This window comes from Eutrigla gurnardus, assembly GCF_963514095.1.
Source record: "Eutrigla gurnardus genome assembly, chromosome: 20".
Classification (NCBI taxonomy): Eukaryota; Metazoa; Chordata; class Actinopteri; order Perciformes; family Triglidae; genus Eutrigla; species Eutrigla gurnardus.
Window position 1 is genome coordinate 10,694,588 of NC_139931.1, and position 23,074 is coordinate 10,717,661.

Here is a 23,074-nt window from a genome sequence, read left to right on the forward strand (position 1 = left end):
TCACCCATTATGGCGCACATGGACCTGAGCGCGCGCTCGCTCGTCCCCGTCCAGGACTGCAGATTCCACCTTAAAGCCCTCTCTAGTGAAACTTTTCGCTGCAACTCCGTCGGTCCACCTTAAGCGCACACGCAAACGCAGGAGGCGTACAGCGAGGTTTCCGCTTCTCGGTTGGACTCGGACCGCGGCTCACGAAAAACACCGTGTACAAGGTTGACGCACAACGGTAGAAAAAAAAGAAGAAGAAGAAGAAGAAGGCGGCGAACCGACCGAGCGAAAAAAAGATGTCTGAATCCAAGTACCGCGAGTGGATCCTGGACACTATCGACTCGCTGCGGTCGCGAAAAGCCCGGCCGGACTTGGAGAGGATTTGCCGAATGGTCCGGAGACGACACGGGTCCGAGCCCGACCGAACCTGCGCGGAACTGGAGAAACTGATTCAGGAACAAACCGTGCTAAAAGTTAACTACAAGGGCTCAATTTCATACCGAAACGCCGCCAAGGTTCAGCGGAGGAGCCGAAAAAAAGACGATGTAACGTTAACAACGGCTGCGAGAAGGAGCGCGGTGGAGGAAGCCAGTCATTCGGACTTAAGCAACGGGGACAGCGCTTTCGGTCCTGTTGACCAGGACGAGGAGGATTTGGAGGTACGTTGAGGTTGATGCGAGGAGGCACGTTGAACGAGCTCACTCGCGTCTCATTGTCCTGCCACATCTTTATCAAATTAACAGGTGGAGGTAAAAGGAATGGATACTGTGTGGTGTTTGGGGGGGAAAACACGTATTTGTTGTCTACACGGGGAGTGGTGAGGGGAGTGATTTGCAAGTGCACCCAAAACTGCCGCAGACGGGGAGCGGCGGTTGGACCTCGCTCGAGCGCTGCCGAGGTGGAGACGAGAAAAAAACAGAAGGTGCGCGTGTAGCCGGAGTGTGGCACATTTTACATATCGCCGGTTGAAAAGCACTTTTGACGGGCGGTTCAAACGCACGAACGTGAGAGTGGAAAAGTTACACGGTCCGCAACAAACCGAGCAACCATTACCGGCGGCAGAAAGCGCTTTTCGAGCCCCAAAGTCGGCGTTGAGCGAAGGGGAGGAGGGCTCCGCCAAGCTAGCGAGAAAGGACGAGGCTAAACGCGGAAGTGGAACAAATGTTGCTTTCAAAATAAAGGCATAAAAATACGCGTTTGTCGGCGAGGGTTTTATTCTGGAAACCTGGGCTGGAAACCGGTGATTTCGTTCCGACTGGCTTTTATTATGTGGGAGTGGGTGAAGGAGAAAAAAAAGTATTTAACACCGCGGATGTAGGAGCCTGATGGGGGACGTTGGGACATTGTTGTGTTGTTGACGAGAACGACCATCCCAGACGAGCTATCAAAATATCCCCGGATCACGTCCGGACACACATTATGTCTACCCATGACGACATGTCACCCCTTCCGCTTCGACTTTAAGATATGCCCATCACTGTGTTTTGTCCCATGAAACACCACACAAATCGATTGTTATCGGAGCCAAAGTACTTGCAATAAAAGTAAATCCCGCGCATGTATGCAAACTGCGTCTGTTTTTCGGGCGATGGACGATTGCCGACGCAGTGCATAAAGTCGAACCCCCCAGATCCATTGTCGGACACGCAGCCAAGCCTGGTCACGTCTAATGCTTGGTGTGTTTTTTTTTATGGCCTCTCTCGCTCCGTGCAGCGATGGCATCACTTCTCCGTGACGGGCAACTATTTGTTGAGCGTATTTAAGGCGAACCACATCGCCGCAAAGTAACGCAATATGTAGGAGCCGGTTACCACGGCGGGACCCGAACTACCACGAAGCGAACGCAAACTGTTCGTCCACACAGCTAGCTGCCCTATCCGATTTGGGTTAAGCTGAGATCAAATTGACTTTGTTCTGTGAAAGGCGTGTGTGTATGTCGATCCAAAAAAAAAAACTACGTTTGATTACTTTGAACACGCGGCTTCTCCGGGGCTCGCTATCCAGATTTGACTTGGATGTGAGATGAAGACAGCGACGTGTCCGATAACGGACTAATTGTCGTCACTCTTTCTGTTTGGTGGCTTGTACTGCAAAATCGATGACCCGGCGCAAAGTCAAAGTAGACGGGGGAACGCGGCGGCTGGTGCCGGCTGTGATCGAAGCGCTGCGTTGATCTGCCCGTCGACTTAAAGCTCGTTTATTTTTATTATTTTTAATCTCTGTTTTGCCGTGGCTCGGCCCGAGGAGCGCTCCGTTAGAGACTACAGACACAATGGCGAGGTTTTTTTTTTTTTTTTTTTTTTTTTTTTTTTTACCGCGGCTCCCAACTCCATGCGCACTTTGGGAGGAAATTCGAGAAAACCTTTAAAACGCCTCCCATCGGCCCCTTTCCACACTCCCCCCCTGTGTGTTAGAATGATCAATCAAGAAGGCCTCCAAAGATCAGGACGCGCCGAGCACATCGGCTGTTTCACGTGAGCCTAGATGGAAAATCGTGCCGGATCGAGGTCCTCGGCGGCGTGGCGGTGTGTGTGACCGTGTCTCGGTGAAAGTTATGTGAAATGCGGTGCGATGGGTGATTGCCATGCAAGCGGCTCTTTTTTTCCTCAGGAGCGGGGCGGGCTTTAGTGCGCTCTTGTGCTCGACTGCTTGGTCTTAGACACGCAGTCTCACACAATGTGATCCCCCCCCCACTCTTGGCGCCGTCGACAACGCCAACTACTTGTACGCGATCACACAACATCGCGTGCAAGTGTTTTAATTGCGTGGAAACGCGTTTTTCGTGTCTGTGTGCGGAGTGAACGCTGCACCGCGGAAAGGCACAGACGCATTCAAAGGCAATAATTTACCACCACAGCGGTCACATTGCGACATCTGTGTGTGCGTGTTTTCATGTGACACCCTCTGCCTACAGTTAGTGCTACTCAGTCACGAAAACAACCCCGTGTCACATCGCAGGCTTTAGCATCTCTTTAAGTTGCTGTCAAATGGTGAACTTAATTCTGCCACTCAGTGAAACGTGTCCCTCCCCTCAAGGCTATTGATCCAAAGCAAGGATTAAATAAAACATTATATATTGTAATCATTGTTGGGGATTACAGTTCCAAAAATAAAATGGGATGGATATTATATATTGAGCCTAAATGCTTCTGATTTGCAGGCTGACACCTCTATGGCAATGGACACAGACAGTAATGCGGATGAGGAGGGGGCTGATGAGAGCCGGGACGGGCAGGATGGCCCCTCTCCCGGCTCCACGCGTGAAGATGCTGCTGCTGCTGCTGCCGCCGCCGCTGCCACACACTGTGCCTCTGCGCGAGCCGTTTCTGCCCCCTGCTCCCCCTCTGGCACTCGGCCTGGCCCCGGCTGTGGCCCCGGCTCCGGTCTGGACTGTGCCTCTTTCCAGAAGGCTGGTGAGAGGCCCAGCTCCTTGCCCCCCTCCAGCCCCAGAGCGCTCGCACACAATGACTGGGCCTATCATTCTGCTGTCTGCCCAGTGGAGCGCCAGCACCCAGGAATGCAGAGAGACAAAGGTATCCACACTGCTAGTAATGCACGCCCAGCGTAATGAAGTACTCAAATATTGTTTCATGTGCGAGAGAAGCTTAGTTTTGCATCTGATATGAAACAGGGATGGGAGCTGGATAGGTGACATGGTTGTTGACCGTAGAAATCCCTCAGTTAATACGTAAGTAAGCTAGATTGCAGGAGAAAATAATACGTGTCTGGGGCGTAGCAATGTAGCAATAGCCAAGTGCAGTCATCCTTGGACTTGTTTGTACCAGTTATTCAGGTTTAATGAATGGTTTTTAAAAAAACACATTTTTTTTGAGCTGCATTCGTTTTTGATGAGCACTAGATGTTTCCAATAATTCAGTCAGGTGTGACACCATGGATTCTATCAGTAATGCAAATAGTTCCCTCTCTATTAACAGCAGCCGTGAAGCCAGCAATCCACTCTGCAGCTACCAGCCCCTGCACTTTAAAGAACAACGTGAAGAAAGAAGATGAAGGAGGCAAGACTGTGGATAGTAGCCTTTCTTCTGACCAGTTGGTACCAGACTATGCAGCAGGGCTGGTAAGTGGCCTGTAATCCCTATGTGACAAACACCACTACCTGGATGTCTCCTATTACTTTTAATCTCTCTGCTCCACACCCAGACATTTCCATGTTTCATTTGATTTTGTTCTGTTTTGTTCAGGATGAGGCCAGGAATGTATCTGATGGAAGACCACAGGGACTGCCATCCGACAACTGTGAGTAGCATAGTGTCTAATTTATTTTGTTATTTATTTTTTATAGCTGCTGTCTTTCCTGCATCTGTTTTGCAGAGAGAGAAAAGCCAATCACTAGTCTGCCCTCTAATTTTGGGGAATTGTTTCTAAGGAAACACACACATGTTAAAAGGGTTAGGTAATGACAGCATGTGTTGCAAATACCATTCTGTTTGGCCTTTTTGACTTGTGCTTGCCTTCAGGCTTACTCAAGAGTTTTGAATGCTTCACAAGCTTGTCCCGCTACCTTGTCAGTCCAGGTGCTGCTCACTTTGAATGTTTTTGCTCAAAACATGCCGCCCTTCTGAACTACTGACCATGTAATAAGCACACAGCTGTGGAGGGTTTCTAAAAGCTATTTCTGAAAATGTCTTCAAATAGCTGTTTGGCATTGAACATGTGCTTACAGATGGCTCTTAATAATTTAGAACGGGTTCATATTTATTGCTTTTGCCAATGAGCAAGTTACATAAAAAAAATATATATTTTGGAATGGACCAGGGCTAGAGTTCCCAGTAGAGGCTCCTCTAACTTGCTTGTGTTTACCAACAAGCACAATTTGTTGAATTTGCAGTGGTATGCCCGCCGAGTTTGTTTACTTGTGCAAAATCTGAAATGTGACTTTCTGGCTTTTAATGCAAGAGAGGTGGTGAGAGATTTTCCCCACTTTAGTGCGGCGTTACCAAGAGACCTCCAAACAAATAACTGTCCTCATTGGCATAACGGAAATAAACACTAACATGTTTTTCTTTACCACTGCACGAGTACCACACCACAGTGTATATTTGGATACTGTTTATCTAGAAGCTGCAGTACTCGCCGAAAAATGAGGGCTTCGTCCCCGTCATGTATCACATGCATGAAGACAGTCTAGTGCCAGCATCTTGTGACAGCGGGCTCATACTGCCTAGTGAGGGTGCCCATTCACTGTACTGAACCGTGAACAAACTCTAATGGAAAAACATACTCTACCATGACAGTAGAGGCCTCAGTGTGGCATTCTAGCACCATGGATAAAGCACCACCTCCATTCCTTCACAGCCCTGCTGCTGTTTGTTCAACATCACACCACTGCATGTCAAGGATATGAAGTGGTGCATTTAAAACTAGACATCTTTTTATGACTTTTTTTTGCATATTGTTGCAGAATTAAGAGCTATGGTTGTAGTTTGCTCCCGTAGTGAGTCATATACACTGATCTCCCTTTTAAAGATGCTCATTTCCCATTGCTGATCATTGCATATTGCATGTTGATATGGCAAGAATTAAGAGGCATAATCGCTTCGATGTTAAATGAACAAGCGCAGGCGATTTTGTCTCCAAGAAAACGTCAACGTTTTTTGGCACTGCGCTGTTCTCACTCCTTAAGACGAGGCAGAATATTTACGTGTTTCTCCCACCGTGTCGTCAAACCGTCTCCAATGGAAATCAGTTCTGCGTTGTTTTAACTATCATTAAATAAATGCTGCTGTCGATACGCAGTCACGGTTTCTCCCGGAACATTTGGTGACATCTATTAAATCAGTGTTACATCGTGTTGCCATTTGCCTCACGTTCGTAGTAATTTTGCTCCCATCTTGTTCCCAGGTACATTAAAGAACAAGATAGATTTATCCTCCTTCACAGCAGCAGAGGACAGTCTCCTGAATGGTGGTAAAGGTGATGAAGTGTGAGTATCCTGTTCTTAGAAAAGTCATTACATTCTCCCCTAGAAGTGCATTTTAGCAAATTTCCTAAAATCCCGTCCCCTCCCTTTCCACAATTGACATTTATTTCTCAGTTATTGTCTTGAATAATCACTCACACATGTTTCTGAGGCACTAACTTGTGTAAACATTACTGTGCAGACAGAAGTTCAGAAGAAACTATAGGCTTGAAAAGAAACCCAGCAACAACAGTGATTACCCGCTGAAGACATGTCACTCTATGGTCACGTCTCCTTTCTATCTGATCCTTCAGCAGCTCTGTGAAGAAGGAGAAGATGAGCCAGAACTTGATGCAGTGGACTGTGGCAGATGTTGCTAGTTACTTCTCAGCCGCAGGCTTTCCAGAACAGGCTGTGGCGTTCCGAACACAGGTCAGTGCACCACCACAAAACTGCCACAGGGGGCACTATTACTACATGTACACTGAAAAGCACACACATGAAAATAGCCTGGAGAAGTTTTGGAAAATAAATAAACCCAGAAGTCACAGAGAAATACCTGTATAATAAAGAACATGTGGGTCAATTAAGAACCACTGGTGGCAATTTAAACAGTACACTACATTTGTTTGATGAAAACATTCAGAACATGCCCCCAGAACCCGATGTGCTAACTGAGGTCTCCCTCACAGGAAATTGATGGGAAGTCCCTTCTCCTAATGCAGCGCAGTGATGTGCTGACTGGTTTGTCCATCCGACTCGGTCCTGCCCTCAAAATCTATGAAAGACACGTAAAGGTGCTGCAGAGGACCCACTTCCTGGAGTTCGAGGACCTTTGAGGTGATTCACAGGACAGACAGACAATGTTGCATTGACCCAAACGTGCATGCAGTGCCCTGTCCCATCTAGCTCCCGCCACCCACCTTCATATACAGCATATGTAGAGGGTGGAGGTGGGGGGGGCTGCGGTGGAATTAGCTTTCACTGTGAGAATGACCAGAAACTGAAAGACAGTCATCCTACCTCTCATCAAGGTCTTTGGTTTTCACATGGTTTTCATTTCACCCATGTGGCCGTTCGATTGCATTGTCAAGGAAATGGACTTCCAGAGTATGTTCTAAAGTGGAGGAACAATGACCTTTCTGCAAGAATAAAAGACGAATAATGCAGCCATTGAAGGGGACTAAGCCTCGCACCAAGTGGACCACCTATGGGCTCATTTACCCACAGAGACCTGCTGCACTGCATAGTGCTGCGAACAAAGCGTCGTCACAGTTTTGAGTCCGCAGGAAAATGTTGGTTCGGCTGTGGCTCTAAAAAAAAAAAAAAAAAAAGACTCCCTGCAACTTTGCTCAATCAATTACGGTACCTTGTGTTTATCCAGAAACCTCTTTGTAAGTCACACAGATACGTTTCGCACATCTGTCGTGAGTTTTCCTTTCATTCCGTTTATTAAATGTTATCAAAGTGCCGGGGAAGTCGGACTGTCTACATATCTGCATCACACGTCTGATTCCCGACTTATGCCACCAATAGCTGCTGATATTGGATTATGTCTTCCGTGTCTCTATAACACAGAGATATAACCAATATGATATACTACTTCCTGCTGGTAAGGCAATATGTTGTGTTCTGTTGTCGTATTTGTTGCTGTTGTTTTTTTTTTAAATCTTATTTAGATCTGACTGTGGTCCAACTTAATACAGTTGCATTTTGGGGAACAATTGCAGATAGATGTGAGCAGGAAAATGTGCAGCCTAATGGAATTTGCTCTCATACATAAGCAAAAATAAAGTAATACGCTGCTCAGTGTCTGTGTACGGAGCAGATTTCTTGATCAAATGCAATATTTTGTGTTATCATCCATTTATAATTTGTTCGGTGTGTCTTTTTAATGTTAAGCCTCTTGAATTGTGACATTCCATATGATGTATTGTACATCTCCAATGTATTCCTCCTCTTTTTATCTGTAACATTGACACTTCTTCCAGAGTCACAAATAAAGCTCATGTCTCTCTGTTCAGTCACTTATTTTCTGTTTATTACACTCATCGTATCAATAATTAGCATCGTATATAATTGTTTCAGTGGGTCAAAGTTGCCTTGAGAGGGTGGGAGGGTCAGTCTCAATCCAATACTGTAAAAAAAATGTCCACTTCAGATTAAAAGTCCAGCTTGACATTGAATGCTCTTCTCCCAAAAAAAGAAATCTTCATTTAATTTAAAAGTTCAGTCGATGCAGCGTTCTGTAAAATGCACATTCAGGGAAAATGGAACAGCCAAGAATTAAACTACGTTGGATGTGTTGTTCCAATCCAATCCTGAAAAGCACCATCAGACGCAGTCTGTCTGCTTCTGCACAACTCAAATTGGCGCAAAAATTCAATAAAAGGTGAGCACAATGCTGAAAATGCTACGATGACGGTTTAATGACTGAACACTTTTTGTTGTTGTTGTTGTTACACGATATTCATCTTGTGTTAGTAAGAGGTATATTTTTGTAGGACATGTGCGTGTTTATGCTCTCAACAGTGTTTTCACTCCCCTCTATAGCAGAAATACACTTTTGATCCATGTACAGACAAAAAGAAAAGATTTTTCCTCACCCGGTGGTGGGAATCGACATACAACTTCTAAACCAGAGAGCAGGAGCACCGCTGTAGTGTAAAGGTCACTCGGATCGGTCGAACACTGCATGAGGCCGCGACGTTGCCAGCTCCAGGCTGCACACTAGTTTGACAATGCAGATTAGCCTCCTGGTTGCCCAGATCTGTGGGACACTAAACTGCCAAAAGCTACAAAAATAATTTTTAAAAAACAAAACAGCACTCTCAATCAAACACAACTCACCGAAGTAAGTCCTCTAGCTCGTCAAGATCACATACACACATTAAATTAAGACTTTGCTGCATTTTACTGTGATCGCTTCCTTCGCCTTTAACAGTCCTGCTTTCACCAGTCCAACACTCCGTGACATGTAACAAAACGTTACATGGAGTTCATGTGACCGAAATCCATAAAGGGAGGCCCTTTAAAAAAAAAACAGCACCGATCAGTGAGGGTGGTGGTTTTTGGGGGCAGCAAACATTGTTTTCTCTGCCAGGCTCTACAGGATGAACGGGAGGATGGAGGAGCGCAGGGTTGGATAATCTCTGAACTCCTTTAAGTAGCTGCAGTGTTTGCCTTTGGCCCACACGGTCATTTGGATGAAGGCCACGATAGTGAAGAAAGCCACCGGCACGCACTGGGTCATCACCGTGAAGCCGATCCAGGAGCCCACCTGTGAGCGAGGAGTTTCCACAGGTACAGAGATGAACACACGGTGCATTGAGATGAATGATACATGTGTAGCACCTGACCAGTAGATGGCGGTAATAGTGCATGTTATGTTGCAAGGAAGAAATACAAGCACATTATACTATTGTTACTGGGTTGCACAGACATGCACTCAACTGTGGCCTCCAGTATTTCAATGCTGTAATACCGGTATGTTACTTGTGGCAAAACACAGCTATAACCAAAAAAATGACCGTTTAGTAATATTCTTACAGAAAATTGACAAAAATCATCATAATTTAACATTTAAGGATAATCATTCCTCTCATTCATTCATACTGGCTTGTAAACAATTATTTTTGAGCTATTGTGAGACTTCAGTAGTCTGAGTTAGAGAAATTAAGTGGATATCTCCCAGTATTATCGGCTGTTAGAGAAACATTTCCTTCTTGTATTTTCCGGCAGCATTTCTTTTCCCAACTCCAGTAAGAGAGGACTTTCCATGCTTACCTCATATGTGTAGTTCGGACAAGAGACCAGCCAAAACATCCATGTGAACGGATTTTTCGTCGGGTAAGGAATCTTCTTTACTTTTGAACCTGAGGTGATGGGTTAAAAACAAACACATCCTTGTATTCCCCCCTTACTGTTAGAAGGCTAACACTGTATGACTTGTTAGAAAATACTCACCTGGTGGTTTGAGGTTACGAAGAGCAACATGGATGGAAAAATTCCCAATTTGACAGAACTGTAGGGATGAAGAAAAAACCCAAGGATTATCAACTACAGAATGATAGATTGTTCTTTTGAATGCCTGGAAGAGTCCTTCCCTGAGCCACAAATATACAAAACTTACCAAGAAAATGTACAGTCCTGTGTTCACCTGCTGCTGCCCATAATCTGTCCAGGTGTCAGAGAGAAATGGATTTAGATGGAAGTCAACTTTGACTGACGAGTTAACGTGAGAACGGCGGTGGCCTGCACTTACAGGGTGTGGTATAGAGAGGATGGTTAATGTAGTACGCCATCCAAGCTGCAGTGCACCAGTAATAGCCACAGTTCTGGAATAGAGGGAGAGACTATAATAAGTCATACTGTCAAGACAATAAGATTAGATAAGAACACAGCACAAAATAATAATATATATCACTGGAAGGTCAAAATCACGCAGAAACACTCGCCTTAAATATGTTTCTGAGAGGCATGGTACCATGGGAGATACGATGGACAAACAGCGTCTCCAGGATCCTCTTGATGTAGTGGAAGGAGTGACACATGCAGGCCAAGCTGCAACGGGAGACACGCGCTTACATATTTAGCTGTGATTAATACACTGCCTCGCTACAGTCCATTACATTTGGCCCCGGCTCGGTGTCACCATAGCTGCATATGCTTCACTAGTGTTTGTCATGTCGAAGGGGCATCTGTGCAACGCCTGGGGATTGTGTGACACGGCGCAGCAGAGTCCCAACAGATCCCCCCCCGAAAATACGTAAGAAAGCCGACACTCACTGTACGACCCAGTGCTTGCTGCTGGTGAAGTCGTATTTCGGAGAGTAGATGAAGGGAAGGTGGAAGTAGAACATTAAGTAGATGAGCAGTGGGCCAAGACACTCTGTCAGGAACACCTCAAGTGAGCAAAGAAAAGACAGAAATGCTTTACATTTTGTAACCAGATGCAGAAAAACAAAAGAATATGTAAAAAGGCAACTTCACTTCAAAACACAAAAGTCACGGAAGAATACATGAACAGCATTCCAATTAACATCATGATCAACTTCTTTCATATAACATACACTAACCAGTGGAATTCAATATATTTTCTCCCTGCTACATCTGCACTTAATTACTGCCAAAAGGAGAGCGTGCATCCGACACCAGTATGGCTCAGGCTTCATCATATTTTTCCATCATAAAAATTTAAAAAAGGCAGTCCATCTAGTTCTACAAACACCTGTGTGGCCATGAAGGAAACGATACGCTAAGGCAGCTTGTAATACCAGCTTTACACAAATGATATGATCAAGCATAGCAGCACAGCTAACAGTGAAATCGATCCCTGAATCAGCACCTCCGGCAGAGCCCTGGCTCAGTCAGCATGCCTGACCAATAGCTGCTGGTGATCTCTGCAGGGGCACTTCATGCTCCTGCACCCACAGTAGCATCAGCCTGGCAGTGTGTGCAAGGGGAGGGAGGGGGGGTGTCAGGGTTGGTAGGGACAGGAAACAAAAGAGACAGGGTGGGCAAGGGTGGTTAAAGAGGCGCAGTGAAAGGTGAGTGAGAGGTCAACGGGATAAACACCTTTGGGAGAAATGGGGCTGTGAGATTATATGTCCTAGGACAGAGGACAGGCGGTGAAGGAGGTGAGAGAAAAACGAACCACGGCAAATCCCCTTTAACTGTCACTGTGGGTTGATATTTATATTCAAGAGTTATTAAGAGTCTGTTTATATTTAAAGTACTAAGAATATTAAAAGGTCATACCAGGGTTTCCATATTTCAGCCTATTAAGTGTGATTTGAGTATTCTTTGCAGATCATTATGCAAAGCAAGCTGCTTTCCCTGATAGTCTGCTGTAAAAAAATGTTTGCATTCGGGAGCCAAACACGATTAGACTTAAAAAAGGACCACATGCATTACAGTGGTCACTGTTCAGAGATCAGATCTTGAATGTGAGAGCATCTGTTAAATCAGGAACTGGAGGATTTTTAGATTCAGAACTTAATTATCTCCCTCAAATCTGGGAAAGGTGCTTTTATAGCTTACAGTTATGTACAACATGCACATGCATTAAACATCCTAAATATCGTGGGTCCGTGCCCTTGTGGACTCACGGTTCCCCATGTGAGCTGGGGTCCTAAGTCACTGAAGTAGAAGCTGGCTGTGGTTCCCACAGGAAGTGTCTGCAGAATTTCCTCATCCCTGAGACACTTGGCTTCTGAAAAACATGACAGCCGAGATAAGAGCAACATCACATAGCTTCACCACAACACCTATCAATCAATATTATAGAGTTGGATAAATGCAGAGTGTATTGTAAAAAAATAAATAAATAATAGCAGACACACTTGGATCCAAACGCAGGGATTGTCTGGCTGGGTACCACTTTGGATCTATCAAAAATAGAGAGGAAATTTACTCTTGGCATGCTCAAGATATTGTTTATTAACAATGAATACATTAATGAATAGAACATTAAAATGTTGTTTTCTTGAACTTACATGATTGGTGAAACAAAGCTTTAATATCCAAAACAGTGGCAGTCGGCTCCACCTGCAATCAAGATGTAAAAAATAAATGTAAGATTGTATTATTATTAGGAATATTAATGAGCAGACCGCCATGTTGACATTTACAAGTCAAATTAAATCATGGAGTAATAACAATACAGAAAGTATCTGTTTTACTGTCTTAATTGCAGACGTCTCTATTTCTTTTGGAATTTGTCACACTTGCATTTTGCTGTTTTCTGCAATGTGATCCCTCGTGTTTTTCTGACACGACTGCAGCTAATCGTGCGTCTGCCTGTTGGCCCAGAGCAGCCACGCACCGACAATCTCTCTCAGGTGAAGAGGGAGTTCTCACCTCCTAACTGCAGCCCAAACCTCACTGATAATGTCTGCACTTGACCGTGCCGACTGCTACGTTGATGATTATCTGTAAAATTAAAGATGACCCCGGAGTTCTTGAGCAAAGACAAACGCGTTTTCCTCCTGACTTCCCTGCGACGGGATCACAGTCTCTTGCCTGTGCTACTTTTAGAACGGACACGAGATGTTTAAATCATGAAACTTTGCAAGGAATGCACTGCGAGGTGATAAACTGTGGTAATTGATCACGCCATTTACGGCACGCAAGTTCCTGGGCACTCTTTATGCCTTTTGTATGTAGGACATAAATATCTGTGATCATCATGCACCCGTTAAAGCAGGTATGATCAGTCTTCTAAAATCATCATGCTCAATTTAAAAGGCGAGTGTAATCACAAACCCTCCGTCATCCTGGACGCTCACCTTATCCAGCAGCAGCAGTTTCTCTTTAGTCTTTAAATCCACGATCTCCACCTCAAAGTAAACAATCCTTTTGGCCTTTTTGGGAGGTTTGGGTTTTGGCCTGGATGAAGACTTCTTCTCGCCATCTGCCCCATTTGCACCCTTTGCCTCCAAGGCGAGTACATCCATGACACCGCGTTATCCCAAATCTCAGTAGCCCGGGGAAATAATCGGTTGGTATGTCCAATCCCACTTGGGTGTCCTCTGCTGCTATGGGGAAGCAACTCCCTGCTCGCCCCTCGACGCAACTGTCAGTCCAACTCAAGCGAGATTTCTTTGGTGCCTTTTGGACTCTCTGAATAGCCCTCCAGCGCCAGAAGAAGTATGTGAGACCATAAACACTCACCCCCCCTAGCCCCAGATGAAGTGTCTGTATGCGAGAGACCGGAGGCAAACTAGCAGGGAAGGAAGTGAGAAGAAGTTGAAGGAGAGCTGGTCCAAGAACGTAAAGTGAACCTGCTCCTCACCTGAATAGCTGCGTCTTCATGATCCACAACCCCCCTACAAAACGCACTGAAGACGAAACCGGAGAGCCCCAAGACATAATCCATAGAGCGCCATTTGCAAGGCTAAATATAAGTCGCCTGATTTGCTCTGCACCAGCTTGGTAACCTTGGGCAGACACATACGGCCCTACCCTGTGACAGATGCCAATGTGCTCTCATTAGACCTATAAGACACATCTCCTGTCTGCTCGCTTGGTTACACAGTGACGAGCCCCCATTAAAAGCCTGATCCATGGGATGAAAGACCTCCACATGCCGACACTTCTCCCTCCCCCAGACCACCTGTGTGGCTCCTATTCTTTTCTCAGTGCGACCTCCATGACAAAGACAGACAGGTTTATTTCAGGGCCGGTCCGGTTCAAGGTTTGTGTGCTGAATGAACGGCATCGTTTCTGAAATACTTCCAAGAAGGTCTGCGGTGGGAGGAGGGCGAAGAAAATGCTGATTGGGGGAAGATCAAAGATGCCTTTCGTCGCACAGGGTCAACTGATCATCACACATAGCCAACTGCATATCTATATTCTGTGGTCTATTTATAACCAGCAGGAGCGGTCCAAGCCAGCGGCAAGCAGTGGAATCACTGTTTGCATTACAAAATTGTCCCGTATCAGGGAAAATCCCGGTGCTAAACCTGATCCCTTTTTACACCGATGATCAGAATGCCAACGGTTTATGGAAAAATGTCCTCAAATATATGCAGAACTGGACCTTCTTCTTTGGTAAGGTGGCAACACTAAGCTCTGAGGTGAAAGGAATGCTGTGACATGGGACTCCGTGGGATCACTTGTCCTCAGATGTCAGTCAACGTTACTCTCTAGCAGATACATTGTCACTTGCACATTCCTTAAAATTACAACCTCTTTCCCAATGTAGTTGAAGATTTGACATTAGAGGAAGAGATCAATGTAATCAAAAAAACTTTTGTTTTTGTCAGGAAACTTTTGATTTGACTGAATGATGATTTTATAGTCTGTGGTTCTGATTTAAAAAATAGATTGACATTTGATGCCTACTGGATCACCCTGCAGCACGTGTACACCTCCAGTCAGGAAGCTGGCAGGATAAATCATTACAGACCCCACACGTGTCAGTGTGGACAGAAATTATTTCAACTTGCCCCCTCTAGTGGGCGCTACGAGTACTATCCAACAAGTACAACCAGCGAGCAACGATGGGTAGTTCCTTCCACAAAACAAAACACCCATTAACGGTTAATTTAGCCACCTGAGGTCTCAGAGCAATTCTGTGCAACCCTACAATACCAAACCACTTAACTGCAGTTACAAGGAATTTGTACGAGTAATACCATAGCGTAAATAAACTCTGTAAAGTAAAAGTCCTGCATTCAAACTCTTAAGGCTACTTAAGTAAGTAAAAGTACAAAAGTATTTGAATTATTATGCATTAAGGCCAGTTTTGAAGGCATATTACATTACTGGATTATAATTAACAATGCACTATTGTATAAATCACGTTAATGTAATTGGTAAAGTTACAGCTAATTGTAATTACTGTTGGCCATCTTAATTGCTAATAATATATTATAATTAATATTAATTATCTGAAACTGCAATGTGACAAGGAATCTCTATGAAAATATTCTGCAATAATGTATAATCTGTAGGCAATGGGACTTTGGATTCAGAAGAGACGACTGACGATTATTCGAATTGTAATTAGTTTAAAATTAGCTCGTAAACTAGCTACTTGTGAAACATGCCAGTCGCATACGTCACCTCTCGAGCCTGGCATCGCGGATTGCCAAGCGTATACAACATTGGCCGGACGGAAACGGAAGTCTTGGAAAGTAGGTTAGAAAGAAAGTGGAGCCTGACAGCAAAGGGCAGATGACTGATGCAAAATTTAATTAATTTATTATAGCAATTCAAACAAGAGCTTTTCCCCCGAGGAGCTCATGCTAAGTGTATTAGTTTCAGGCTCTTTAAATTAAAGACAAATCGAAGCACCAGTACTACATTGCGGCGCTTTAAGCGAAACCGGAAGTCGTTGGCAGTGAATCCTCTCGTCTCGGTAGTGATGACACAGCAGCAGCAGCAGCTCCTTCCAGAAGTTTCTTCGCACGGTTTTCAGCTCAGCGGAAACACACGGACAGCCCAGTATGAGCGCGTTGCTCTACGTTGTGCGGTTTAAGTTGAGTGACGCTTTCTTCCCTCGTCTCGGCGAAGAGTTGGAAGTTGTCCACGGACCGTGACAAGTGAGCTAACCTTGACAGTTAGCCGTCCAGCTATTATCCGCAGTAGTGACAGCTGCGGCGGAACCCGTCAACCTTGCCCGCACGCCGGACATGCTAGGTGTGTTGTTGACACTGACCAGAAACTGAAAACGTCTCGGCTGACAATGTGTTCATGAAGTAAAAGAAGAAGTAACCGGACATTGACATGGGTAAAGATTACTACAAAGTGCTGGGGATAGCCAAAGGTGCCTCCGAAGAGGAGGTAAAAAAGGCGTACAGGAAACAGGCCCTGCGCTTTCATCCCGACAAAAACAAGTCTCCCGGAGCCGAAGATAAATTTAAGGAGATCGCTGAAGCCTACGATGTGCTCAGCGATGCCAAGAAAAAGGACATTTATGATCGCTTCGGTGAAGAAGGTAACGTGAACTGAACTCCTCAACACATCTCACATGTTACTGTTACTAACGTTACTTTTCAATACAACTTTTTTTTGTTACAATCTTCAGCCAACTGCGCATTTGCAATTTCTGTTAGTTGATGCATTGATGCATCCTCCTAAATCAGTCATTGCTGTTTCTGGCATCTTTCTGTGTGTACCGTTACAATAGCCGGAGAACCTACTGGAAATAACGAGTTCCTGTCCGTCTGTGCTGGGGCGATAATTCTGGTTTAACCATCTCAAAAGTGCATTTATTTGTGCCTTTGGGCTGCAGTGTTACTGTCTACGTTCTTATGAGCAGGGCCAGAGAAAAACACTGACCAAGACAGGACTTGTTTTTGTCATTGTCCAATGCAGGTTTGCGCAAAAAAATAAATTTGTGGCACATTTCATACACAAGAAAAACATTCTTGTAAAGTGCATTGTTAAAAATAATGACGTTATTCTCTGGGCTGTTAATATGGCTGAAATTTTAATTAAAAAAAATACATCCAAAAACTGAATTGTACACTATCTGCTCATAATTTCAGTTAATTAATTAAGTAATTGCCATAAATCCCTTAATTTGGTTATTAATTTGTTAAATAACTTCTCAAACACACTGCTAACTTGCAATTTCTTGTTGCCTAAAAGCTGACCTATTTCCTTGCCCTGATGTTTGCTGCAGGATTAAAGGGTTCGACTGGTGGAGGAGGTGGAGGACACAGTGGTCAAAGCTACAACTACACCTTCCATGGAGACCCACATGCGATGTTTGCGGAGTTCTTTGGTGGTCGCAGCCCATTTGATCATTTATTCACACAAAACGGGGAGGATGACATGGACATCAATGATCCCTTTGCACCATTTGGCATGGGGCGAATGGGTGGGTTTCACAGGTCCTTTAAGTCCCACCCAGGAGGCCCTCACAGGGCGCACGAGAAGAAGAAGGACCCGCCCGTGATGCATGAGCTGAAGGTGAGCCTGGAGGAGGTCTTCTCGGGCTGCACCAAAAAAATGAAGATTTCCCGCAAGAGACTGAACCCGGACGGCCGCACCATGCACAACGAAGACAAGATTTTGACAGTCGACATCAAGCGCGGCTGGAAGGAGGGGACGAAGATCACCTTTCCAAAGGAGGGAGATGAAACTCCCAGCAACATTCCTGCAGACGTGGTGTTTGTAGTTAAAGATAAACCCCACCCAGTGTTCAGAAGAGAAGGTTCAGATATAATCTACCCTGCAAAAATATCACTCAAAGAAGTAAGTGAACACTGGTGTTAGTAAATATCAATATGACATTTTTCTTTTGATACACACACAAAATATAGCTTGTTCCAATAATATTTTGACTAAAGATGTTGATGATCATCTATTTTCTCTCTCTCGCTCTCTTCCCAGGCGTTGTGTGGATGCACAGTCAATGCCCCGACACTAGATGGCCGAACCATCACTGTGACCTCCAGAGACGTTGTCAAACCCGGGATGAAAAAGCGAATTGCTGGAGAAGGGCTCCCTCTATCCAAGTACCCCGAGAAGAGGGGCGACATGATCCTGGACTTCACAGTGAAATTTCCTGAAAGACTGGGCCAAAACACTCGAGATGCACTCAAGCAGATCCTTCCACCATGACTTGAAATTATTTGTTTTCCTCGTAAATCCAGCATGGTAAAGATGCAGCGTGTAGCATTGAGGGGCATCTATTGGCAGAAATGAAATATAATAGGGCTATTGGGGTTTCAGTTGGTTGCAATATACAACCTCACTGCTGGATGCCACCAAATCCTACACGCTGCACCTTTTTAACATTTCCAGCAACACAGATGCCAGCTGTGTTTCTGTGCATTTAAACCTGGACAATTGAGGCTCAGGGCAGATTTGGTTGAAGCCGAGTTTAATTTTACCGTCTGAACACCAAATCCATTTTCTCACCAAGTATCGAGTTAGTTTGATGAGTGTCTTAAGACTTGGGAACTGAGTTACAGTGTTAAGCAACAGCCTGCTTCAATGTCAGATTTATGGAGGAAAAGTAAAAAAGAGGAATTTTTATAGTGTGTATATAGATAGTAATAAATATAAAGGTGTCATGTGATAGATTATGGTTTGGCTGCAAGAAAGAAAAAGGATTTCTTTTTCAAGTTAACTGAAAAATGTAATATAGTAACTGAGGATTTGCTTTCACAGTTTTTGGGAGTGCTTTAAGAGAGCGCGCAGCCAGCTAATTAACAATACCTCAGGTTGGAGAGTTTTAACTACATTGCTCAACAAGACATGATTCTTGATTGCCTTTAGGCTTACATAGACTGTTGATCCTGAGAAGTGAAAACATTAGAGCTGATCCTTGGTATCGGCATTAACTCAGACTCTAAGGCTGGTCAGTATCAGCCATATGTTACGTTAAATATACTTTCTTTGTCAATTCAGTGTTTTCACTCATAGTCACAGCAGGCTGCTTGGTTTTAGGCCACAATGTTATAAACTGACCGAAAGAATATATTTAAAACATGCCCAAGCCTAAAAAATAATTATGCGACCCATTATACATAGGAGGAGACATATTATTTTACCTTTAAATTTATGAAATAGAGCACTGATGTGTACTTTCTGTTGTCAGGTTTCTGAGTTTAGATCTGATTGGTGTATCCCTGGTGTTAAAGATGGCGCACCTTGCAAAATGTTTACTTTTACAAACGATACCTTGTTCATCCGGGAGAACACAGCTTGTTATGTATGTGAAATATCTGTGGGAAGACGTTTTGTGCCAAATAATTGTCCCAGTGTGATTATAATATGTTCATGTGTCCAGAAGTATGTTGAGAGACTGTGTGTATCATGTGAGACTGACAAACTACCAAAAGCTATGTGCTGCATTCGTACCCTTCCATGGTGCTTAATGTACGGTGTGAGATATTTCAGTTCCTTATTACTCTTGTGTTTTTGACTGCTTAAAGCCAGTGAGTTTGTTTCTTTTTTACCCAACATGGCATCCGTCTCATCCCGACTAAATATTGCACAGACTGAGGTTTAAAAATAGGTCTAAACCCCCAATTTAAAGGCTTACAGAATATATTTTTGTTTGATTGTTTTTGTCTTCTAGCTCTTACCTGACAGCATTCACTCCGAGGTGTACAGCGTCTGGAAATATGTAGTTTCACAGTTCATTTATCCTAAAACATATTCACCACTGTGCACCTTTTGACTCTAGTGATATGCAAGTTGGTAAATAAGTTGTTTTTTTTATAGTTTAAGTGTTTTTGGCGTTGATTGCTCCTGCTGGAGTTCTAAGTTTCTAACATGTGGTTTAACATGAAATGTAGAGATGTGTAATCTCTTTAAAGTGCAACTTTTTTTGCTTAATTTTATTGCAAGCACTTCTCCTTTTGAAGGGGAAAAGGTCTGAAATCTTGTTTCACGTTTTGTTTATGTTTTGAAATGCCTCAGGTTGGGATTCAAGATATTTTGATTTTTAACAGCAAAGCTTTTACGAAATATTAATGGACATTTTTAATAGATCCTTCCTATGCTGTGATGGTTTGCATTTCCACATTAAACAGACTGGCAAATATCTAATCAATTATGGTGTGTGTTGTTTCTTAAGTGAGATCTCATAGATGATTTGTAATTCAACTGTGGTTTCATGGTCTATTTCATACGGGTGATATACATGCTGGCTTAAATACACAAATTACTGAACACTTAATTCTAAAAGCCTGCGCTGCGGTTTTGTTATAGTCTAAAATATGAAGCGGCTAATTACAGCTGTACTCTGTAGATCCAGAATCACTTTTTTTTTTGACGTACTACGACTTTTTCATGATTTTTTTTGGACATACTATATTTTGACTTTTTTGTGACCGTCATGGATCATATCATCGTGGGTCCCAAAAAAAGGCATTATATATAGAATGTGAAAAAGAACGTAATAAGTCATGAAAAAAGTCAAAGTATAGAATGTCGAAAGAAGTTCACATCAAAACTAAAAAAATATATAATAATTTAAAAACAACAGTGCCACCTTGTGGTTAAACTTAATTCAACATATCGGTTTTTGGTTGTTACAAGTTAAAACAAGTTATGCTTCAATATTCCACAACATTAAACATAATACATGTGATGACCAAGAACAGAGGCTCACACACTGGAATGAGGCAGAAGTCCAAGTTCAAATCAACAACCTCAGTTTTAATGCAGGCAGAGATCTATACGGGAAGGTTACAGAGAGGAAAGAATGCTGGAAAGCTGGATGTGACGTACTGAGACAATCTGGCAGGGAGGTGAGGTGTGAGCAGGTGTATACATACTGGATGACTGATTGATGATGAGGTGCAGGTGTGGTGAATGCAGTGGGGGGGGAACTGAACAATGAGAGGAAGTGAAGCTGGAGTCCATGAACAGGGTGAGCAGAAAAACAAAATGAAACGGGAAGTGAGAGTTCAGTCCGGTGTGGTCGTCACAACTCCCCTTGCAATAAGAAAAATATCTAACCTCAGAGCGTCAGCACAGAGAAGATCTCATTTGGTTTGAATACAACGTTGCCAGAATCCTTGGGTGCTATACAGTATATCTACAAGTCTGTGACTAAGGCAATGGCGACAAAGGGCAGTTAAAATAGTAAAAAAGTTAAAAATCATACAACAATAATACACTTTTGTAGAACTGTGTATGCAGGTCTACGAGCCTCGGTAGGCCGAGGCCGTGTTCGACCTGGGAATGAGACACGCCCTGCTTATTGGCTGTTGGTTACACCCATGTGTGGGGTTTGCTGATAAGAAGAAAAGACTAAATAAAAGCAGATGGCATGGTCTATGTAGATACAAACACACGTCTAGGAAATGTGAAATGAAATGATTTCAACTGTGAAATGGTCTGCAATGGTAACATTATGTGTCTTTGTGTAACATTAATTTATTGTAACAGAATAATCACTGTTTCGTGATGGGGCATTTACGTGATAGGTAATTGTTTCCAATAATATGTTTGGTAAGACTAATATCCTTGTTTTTATTTGGAAACTAGACCTAAAATATATCAATTTATGAAGAGGTTATAGAAATGATCTTTGCATTACTACTGCATTATTAGCTCCTCTGTGTCTTAGATTATAACCAACTCAGGTTACAAAGGTTACACATTTCAAATTGCTCTTTGATTAAGAAAGTAGCTTTCAAGGACACTTTGCAATCAACTATCCATAGTTTACAGTATAAGCTTTACAATGCAAGCCCAGTCTGCGAGATTAAAGGTTAATCTAAAGGTGAATGTACAGTAATGTTATAATCTTTTTTTACTCATAACAAAGAAGAAAAAAATAATAAAAATGTGCGGTAAAAACCATCAAAATACGTTTACGGTCGTCATTGGTGTAGTTCTACATCGCGACCACCAGAGGGGAGTGTAGACTCACCCCTATTAGCGCTCACGTGGAAAACATATATCACGCGCTAATCAAGATGATACATTCATCCCTCTGATAAAAAGTACGTTACATTTATCACAACAACTGAGCTAACTAAACACCTCTCCACACACAGACACACACACACACACACACACACACACACACACACACACACACACACACACACACACACACACACACACACACATCTAAAAATAAAAAAAATTCCCGAAAACAGCACGCCCATGGCTCATATTTACCCCATCTTCACTTACCTGCTGAAGTACGAAAAGCATATCAAATCTGAAATGGCACAGCATCCAACAGAAGACTCGATTTCAGGTCAGAGTTGTTTGACAAGTCGCATACCACTCCAGTACAGTCGCTGCACTAGGGAACGGGGGTTTACGAGGGACCCTGAAGGTGTCATTGTTCCACCCCTGCAGGGCTGGCAGAGAGAAGCTGAATCCACAGCAGCAGCATACCAACACACAGGTACGGTACTTATTACAACCTGCCGAGGGCGAGTCAACCTGTCGGGAGCAGAGCACCACAAACATATTGGACTTTCTCAGTTTCCAAATGTAACGTTATTTTTTGACAACTCGCAGCGGCACCGTTAGCAGGCTAAGCTAGCAGGAAGAGCTAACGACAGTTGGCTTGAACTCCTGCTCCGGTAAGAATGACTGGCCTGCCATGTTTACACCCTTCTGTTCACATTAAGCGATCACAGTTAAGCTAGCTAACTAACGCCAGCTGCCGGAGCCATCCCCAAAACGGACACGCTTATGATTTATGGGATCAACAGTCACTGTTTTAACTAGCTTCCGTTTGTAGGTGCTACATGCTAAGATGCTAGCTACCTAGAGTTGTCGGTGTTTGAGTTGACAGAAGTGAAGGATGTGTAGAAAATGTAGCAGCTAACATTAGCTCTAACGTTATCTTCTTTCGTGATTGTAAATGGTATAAGACTAAAAAGACATTGAAAACAACGTTATATACTATTTCGAGTTAGCCGGGATGCTGCTTTTGTAAATGTATGAAAATGAAAGGGTTTCTGTCTCTGTTTTACAGCTGAAGACCACCCCACTACAGGTTGCTGGACTTGACAGATCCAGCTATGTAAGCTGCTCTCATGTGTGGACTTGTACATCCATTCTGCTCCTGGTTGAGACCACTTTCAAGCTGGTCTGGAGGACCACACTATTACTGTGACACAACGTTAAACAGCCTACAGACCCGCAGCTGATTCGGGGTGCATGTTGGTCTGGATCATAGCATAACTCCTCAGAGCAGCCTCCTCCCCTCCCTCTGCTCTCCTC

The 23,074-nt window shown here is 43.7% G+C and overlaps 3 protein-coding genes across 5 annotated transcripts; 2 read left to right on the forward strand and 1 right to left on the reverse strand.

Moving 5' to 3' along the window:
- The first annotated feature begins 46 nt into the window (after positions 1-46).
- Positions 47-7,925, forward strand: samd1a (sterile alpha motif domain containing 1a). Of its 3 annotated transcripts, none has more exons than XM_084036693.1 (7): positions 47-647; positions 3,149-3,521; positions 3,924-4,066; positions 4,191-4,245; positions 5,851-5,932; positions 6,223-6,340; positions 6,601-7,925. In XM_084036693.1, exons 1-7 carry the CDS (start codon positions 285-287, stop codon positions 6,745-6,747), a joined length of 1,281 nt encoding a protein of 426 aa, XP_083892819.1. In that variant the 5' UTR covers positions 47-284; the 3' UTR covers positions 6,748-7,925. The 3 variants fall into 3 exon arrangements, with proteins under 3 accessions (XP_083892819.1, XP_083892821.1, XP_083892820.1); XM_084036695.1 differs by having other exon boundaries at positions 3,927-4,066; XM_084036694.1 differs by having other exon boundaries at positions 53-647; positions 6,226-6,340.
- Positions 7,926-8,069: 144 nt separating this feature from the next.
- Positions 8,070-14,097, reverse strand: tecra (trans-2,3-enoyl-CoA reductase a). The gene is made up of 11 exons (XM_084036698.1): positions 13,198-14,097; positions 12,406-12,457; positions 12,253-12,297; positions 12,019-12,122; positions 10,697-10,812; positions 10,366-10,471; positions 10,173-10,245; positions 10,041-10,084; positions 9,875-9,932; positions 9,695-9,783; positions 8,070-9,188 (listed from the first exon to the last, which is right to left on the reverse strand). The coding sequence occupies exons 1-11, from the start codon at positions 13,363-13,365 to the stop codon at positions 9,015-9,017; spliced, it is 1,029 nt and encodes a 342-aa protein (XP_083892824.1). The 5' UTR covers positions 13,366-14,097; the 3' UTR covers positions 8,070-9,014.
- A 1,673-nt stretch (positions 14,098-15,770) lies between these two features.
- dnajb1a (DnaJ heat shock protein family (Hsp40) member B1a) lies at positions 15,771-19,928 on the forward strand. The gene is made up of 3 exons (XM_084037652.1): positions 15,771-16,352; positions 17,043-17,617; positions 17,756-19,928. Exons 1-3 carry the CDS (start codon positions 16,142-16,144, stop codon positions 17,984-17,986), a joined length of 1,017 nt encoding a protein of 338 aa, XP_083893778.1. The 5' UTR covers positions 15,771-16,141; the 3' UTR covers positions 17,987-19,928.
- Positions 19,929-23,074: the final 3,146 nt, after the last annotated feature.